At 44.5% G+C, this 6,076-nt stretch overlaps 1 protein-coding gene across 1 annotated transcript; it reads left to right on the top strand.

Annotated features, from left to right (window-relative positions):
• The first annotated feature begins 173 nt into the window (after window positions 1-173).
• Window positions 174-4,697, top strand: LOC119456435 (40S ribosomal protein S19). Its single transcript, XM_037718172.2, has 5 exons — window positions 174-197; window positions 453-523; window positions 603-703; window positions 3,584-3,767; window positions 4,573-4,697. The coding sequence occupies exons 2-5, from the start codon at window positions 453-455 to the stop codon at window positions 4,664-4,666; spliced, it is 450 nt and encodes a 149-aa protein (XP_037574100.1). The 5' UTR covers window positions 174-197; the 3' UTR covers window positions 4,667-4,697.
• Window positions 4,698-6,076: the final 1,379 nt, after the last annotated feature.

Raw genomic sequence — 6,076 nt, forward strand, 5'->3', positions numbered from 1 at the left:
GCAATATTTATTTTTAGGAATGTATCATGTCATGGTGTTGTTTTTGTTTAGCTATAAAAGTATATTATATGAAAAGAAATTATAAAGCTACAACTAGACTCTGCAAAAAAATGCAGGTGGCGTAAGTAGCGAATTTTCCCAGCATACATTGAGCGTCTACACACGTTTCGTTCCTTTCCTTCGCAAGCGCCGACAAGGTATGTCTAGGCCTAGCATAGATTGCTGTTTTTTAGCATTCTGACGCGAGAAAAAGGCTGCAGTAGCGTAAGCGGCAAAATTTTGCATGCTTTTTGATTATTGTTTTTCACCTAATGAGCGAACGTTGCGAGTTATGGAAGCATCGTTGATGTGAGCGCGGGTACAACTGCCATGTGACGTGCGGTAGCGATTTGTGATCATCTATGGGTAATGTCCGTAAATGTTGACCGTATGTTCTCGATTCTGCTTTCCAGATGCCGTCTGTCGGAGTCAAAGACGTTGACCAGCAAGCGTTTGTGCGGGCTTTGTCTGCCTTCCTCAAAAAGTAAGCGTTGAGGCCTTTCTGGCATGTTCATGAGTTGTCTAGGGAGGCCTAGCAATTTACTGTCTTCATTGCCCGGCAGGTCCGGCAAGCTTAAGGTTCCCGACTGGGTTGATGTCGTGAAAACCGCCATCTACAAGGAGCTGGCCCCATATGACGAGGACTGGTTCTACACGCGATGCGGTAAGTCGGACAACGTTGACGGGTGTATTGCAGTAGGCCCCTTGTCGCACCTAAAATAGCTGAACATTCGCCGCTCTTGCGCTTATTGTGATCTGTTCGTATTTTGGTCGCATGTGTCCGGATTGCAGACGATGCCAAAGTTGTGTAGGCAACGTTTGGTGGCAAGCGTGACGTAACGCCCTCATCCCTGGTCCTGTGTCCTTGCAGGAACGTTCTGTCGATTTCATTCAGAACTGTTAATGCTATCGCCAATCCGAGTTTCAGTATCGGTCAAGGTTTTCATGACATGTAAAACGCAACTTTGGTATAATTGTATGCTCAGTAAAAGCACGTAGCGTTTATGTTCATTTTCTCCAGTTCCGCACAATTGTGTACACATGAAAGTAATCTTGAATGAAGTCCACTGCTGGCATGTCTTATAAAATTGAGCTATATCAAAAGTTATATTGATTTTTTTGCAGGTTCATTGCATGGCCGGATGCGTAAGAAATAAATGTACAAGGTTTCACCAAAGAATAATTTTTTAGAAAGTTAAGCTTGTTGGCATATAAAAAAAACGCAATGAGTTCTGGAAAAAAAAAAAGGAATAAGATTTGAAACACCTTTAGCACTCGCAACAAACATTAAGGAGTTATAAAACATTTGTTTCCTCTCTTTTTTTTTTTCTTTGTCTAATTTTGCCCCTGTGGAACCCCATATTTATTTTTCTAGCTTGTTTTGCAGCATCAGTACTGTAACAGGAGGCCTTCACTTAAAGCTGCCGATGAATTGTGAGGCACGTTTTTATTGGGTGAAGGCTAGGTCCTAACTGATTTCATCATATCTAGTGTGCCTCTCTAAACAATGCAGTAATGGCAGAGAGTGTCAGATACAGCAACTTTGAGTGTGAATGCTCACATAGGTGTCCTATGTTGGCACTTTGCTAATTCATACTATTGAAGCACCCATTCAGGGCAAGACAATGTTCAGCAGAATGCCAGGATCAATGATTGTTTCCGTCCGGTGCAGAACCTGCCGTGGTTGCTTGGTGGCTAAGGTGTTGTGCTGCTAAGCATGAGGTTGTGGGATCAAGTCCCAGCCGCTGCACCCGCATTTCGATGGGAGCGAAATGCTGGAACACCTGTGTACTGTGCTTTAGGTGCATGTTTCAGAGCCCCAGGTGGTCAAAATTTCCGCAGTCCCCCACTACGACATGCCCCATAATCAGATTGTGGTTTTGGCACCTAAAGCCCCTTAATTTAATTCAGTTTTTAGAATATAAATACAACAAAAATACAATGCGCTGTTCATTTAATGCGTGAGAAGCCTAGCGGGTGCAAACAACTTAAGTCAGAGTACGTCACCCATGTGAGAGCTTATGTTTATCACAGATGGAATTAAGCTTCAAATGCTATGGAGGCCTTATTGCTACTTTGAGCTTAATACTGTATAGATTCGTGTAAGGGCCGCACCCCCACCTTGGCAAGCCAAAATTTGGAGAAGACATTTCGAGCGAAGAAGCAGTGGCGTTCAGCGCCCCGATGCCACGTGCCCTGCACATTCCGCATGCCACTACTAGATGGCGATAGCTGGGGTGTGCACTGTTTTGACCAAAGGTTTGGTCCTGTGTAACAACTGCAACTTGTCAAAATTGAGGAAAAAGTGCAGCCCTTACATGAGTCTATACAGTATTAGTGTTTAAAAAAACAGTACTAAAGCGTACTACGAAATTCGCCCTTTTTTATGTTGTATGTGATGCCTGTACCCTCAGTTTTGGTTTCACAGGCACTTAGTGGGCTTACAAGTTCCGCCATGTCTTAAGGAGACAGCGCAGGAGCCTAATATTTGCAGCTCCAATAAATTGCATATCTAATTGTCCAAGAAAATTGACTTTTAAAAAAATGTCTCTTTTTGAACTTGCCGTCTTACGTTAAGAAAACGGTGATGCACAATTATGTTTATTAAGTCGAAGAACAAAATTCAGGGAGAGCAAATAACTGTTGCAACCCACGCAGTAAGTCTGCCCAGTGGGTTTCTTGTGTTAAGAAGTTGGAGGGTTGGAACAGAAGACAACGAAGCCCAAATGGGTCTCTCACCTTGCCTATGAGTTCAAGTTGCCTTCAATGAGATTGGCTCTGTAGACAGGCTGTACTGACTACTCAAAACAAGAATATGAGAAGTTCTGATTTAAGTGAGGCAGTTGCCATGAGCTGCACATTTTACACACACAACTCCACATATTGACACAGACCAGCCACAGAAGCTTGCATAAAGCACGATACAAAATTGGGATGTTACATTGCTTGTGCTGGTTTTGCATTGCTTCTTGTGGAAGCTCTGTGGATGGAATAGTCATTCAGATTTTCTCACTTGGCTTTATGGAATTGATGTTCACGGCTTGGTAGTGCCACGCCTTGATGCTTAGCCTGCTGGGATTCTTTGCAATGGGGGTGTGGGTAGGCGGGGTTACCCATATCTGCTATGCCGTCTATGTCCTCCAGCATGACCTTTGTTGTGGTGTCAACTGACACTCCTTATGTGAACCACTTCACTGGTGGCCATGAAGCGCAATGGCGGCACCACTGTGTGTGCTTGTAAAGTAACAGATCAGCTATGGATAATTTTGTTGTTGTGCAAGCAGATTCATTGTAGTGATCGTTGCTGTAAAGGTGTCCACGTGAGAATTTGACCGGGACCATATGGGATTGTATGTAATACGGGATACTAAAGGCATTCAACCGCATAAGCTTTTAAACAACCCTGCAGAAAACTGTGATTGCTTTGTGAAATCAATTTCTCCTCTACACATGCCACAGCTGAAATTCCTGCCACTGTATGCTTGCGAAGGGCTAGGAGTGCCACTTGATCGTATGTGCCTAATAGTCTGTCTCAATACTGCAGCTTCTGTGGCGCGGCACCTGTACATGCGGTCTCCATCTGGTGTCAAGTCCATGCGCAAGATCTATGGTGGCCGGTACCGCCGGGGCGTCCGCCCATCCCACTTCTGCCCTGCCTCTGCCAGTGTGGCGCGCAAGGCCCTCCAAGCCCTGGAACAACTGAAGCTGGTTGAGCAGGACCCTAGCGGGTGAGCAATGCTAAGAATGTTTAATTTTCAGTTCTCCCAAGATCATGTTTTTCTATAGTGTGCAAAAACACTGCGAAATCTGATGCTTGGTACTAAACCACATGAATACACGAGCAAATTCATGGCAGCACCTTTGCATACTTGAAACTGTGGGATACATTCCACAGTGGCCTTGACATGTTGTCCTTGCATGGTTAGAAAGTCCACAAAATACACTATTAGCATGATTTGTTAGTTTACTGCTGGATCCTTTAGTTCTCGCGATTAATCTCCCTTAAAAAAATTTCTGTGGCATAAACATCACTGTCAATTCTGTATGTTCAAACAAAGTTGCAAAGCAAATGAAAAATGTCCAGTCAATTAGTAACGGTTATGCAGGCAAGAAATGTTCCCATTTCTTTGGTTGTACTAAACTAGAAATTTGAGGAACCACTGGATCTTTCTGTGAGTTATTGATACCCCAAATGTGGAGGCTTATTACTGGCCAGTACTGCATTTGTGTGTTGTTTGTTTTTTATTGTCATTATAATTGTGATTACTCGTTGTGTTCATCTTTAACTTGACTACACATACAAGGGCATTTTCATCGTTGCTGCGAAGCATGCCACGTGACCATCGTTCACTTGGTCGCAAATCGCAAAACAGTGCACACTCGTGCAACATTGTAGTCACTGCTACTATGGAGTGTTCGTATTTACTAGGAATTTCATGAATGTGTGTGCAGTCCCCTTTTACTCTGTTGATTAGCTGTCTTGGCAAAATTGTTTGCTTCAGGTGTAGTTGTGTGCCTGATCTTGTCTTCTAGTGGCCGCAAGCTGACCAGCCAAGGCAGGAAAGATTTGGATCGGATTGCTGCCCAAATCAAGATGAAGACTTCTGCATCTGTATCTGCCAAGTAGATGCACCGTTTCAGTAAATGTTTTGACCACATTTCCAGCCTGCTGTTTGTCTTTGACGAGGCACCTGCAGCATTGACAAATGCTGCAGGTGGGTGTGATGGGGCAATAGACTGCTAGCAGTGATGTTATGCTTACAAAATCGCGACACAAATGGTCAATTTTTTTTTCTCGGTCAGTCAGATTTATTGCAACACAAGGGAGTTTTCCTATTCAATTTGAATGTTGCCACCACTTCACAGTAAAACCTGTGAAGCATATGCTAGTGGTATAATGGGCCTTGGTGCTACTAGATGATGTGCAAATACAAGGTTGCCGACCACTGCTTTTTCTTTTTTGCTGCTGGAATTTCGGCCATATTGCAACCAACTTGGACAGCTCCAACTTGTAGCAAGGAGGTGCAGCTTCGGTGCAGTCAAGTTTCCTGTTGTCAAAGTCCCATCACCAAGGAAATGTCCTGCCACACCTTGATAGCAGATTTGTACACAAATGAAGGTGGGAAGCCAATTTCAAACTATTTTTCAAAAGAGAAGCCTTGCTGGTTGTGAAAATGGCAACCTTGGGGGCAAAACAACCTTATTTCAGGCAAAATAAACACCAGGTTGTTTCGTTGCTGTTGTGCAAAAAAGAGCCACATCCGGCGTGAAGTTACAAGGATGCACAGTGCCGCCAGTGTATACGCCACAATCTGGTACGTTTTATCAACCACTTGGACAGCTGAGGTGGCACCATGTACAATGGCCCAAAGTGCAAGCCTTCCATCGCCTAGTTGAGAGTTAGACTCCCCTCGGCCCCTTTGTTTTGGTAGTCAATAATTGTGAATGCGGGCACAACACCACACGATGTCGACCCTTCACCTATTTGCAAAAATCTTGCTTCCAAGGATCGTTCATCAAAGTCGAACCTCCCGCCAGAAGACCGCGAGCATCGGTTACTATGGCAACAGATGTTTGTTGACGGTGAGCATGGCTGGTCCACGCGTGTTCGACGTTGGCATCGGCGTTTTTATTCTCGCTGTGCTGTGGGCAACATGTTGTTTGTTGTGCATCTTCCTGTCCAAAACGCAAGGAATTTCCCGGTGAGTCGATCAAATTGTATTCCTGTGGGTGCTCGCTCCGAGTGCACTAGTATGGTCCTGGGACTTAATGCTGCACGTGTCCGCGTCACGTGCTGCACGTGACGCGGGCATAGTACTTAAATATGACTGTTCAGCTCAAAGGCGCTCTGTCGACACAAAAATTAATCTCTTTGAGGCATCGTTGAATCGTCTATAACGTGTGCCGCTTTAGCAGAAAAACGTATGGCATAGAGCCGCATTACAAATGGCACCAAGTCCCCCGCATTGTGCAAATCTATTATTGCTAAGCATTTACCGCACGCGGTAAAATGTTTTGGTTTGTGTACCACGGTGGT

The sequence above is a fragment of the Dermacentor silvarum genome, chromosome 6, assembly GCF_013339745.2.
Source record: "Dermacentor silvarum isolate Dsil-2018 chromosome 6, BIME_Dsil_1.4, whole genome shotgun sequence".
Lineage (NCBI taxonomy): Eukaryota > Metazoa > Arthropoda > Arachnida > Ixodida > Ixodidae > Dermacentor > Dermacentor silvarum.

Bases quoted from the DNA above. Each gene is read 5' to 3' on its own strand.
- LOC119456435 (XM_037718172.2), top strand. From the start codon at position 453: ATGCCGTCTGTCGGAGTCAAAGACGTTGACCAGCAAGCGTTTGTGCGG. The intron at 524-602 runs GTAAGCGTTGAG...ATTGCCCGGCAG, and splicing joins TTGTCTGCCTTCCTCAAAAA to GTCCGGCAAGCTTAAGGTTC. The intron at 3,768-4,572 runs GTGAGCAATGCT...CTTGTCTTCTAG, and splicing joins GTTGAGCAGGACCCTAGCGG to TGGCCGCAAGCTGACCAGCC.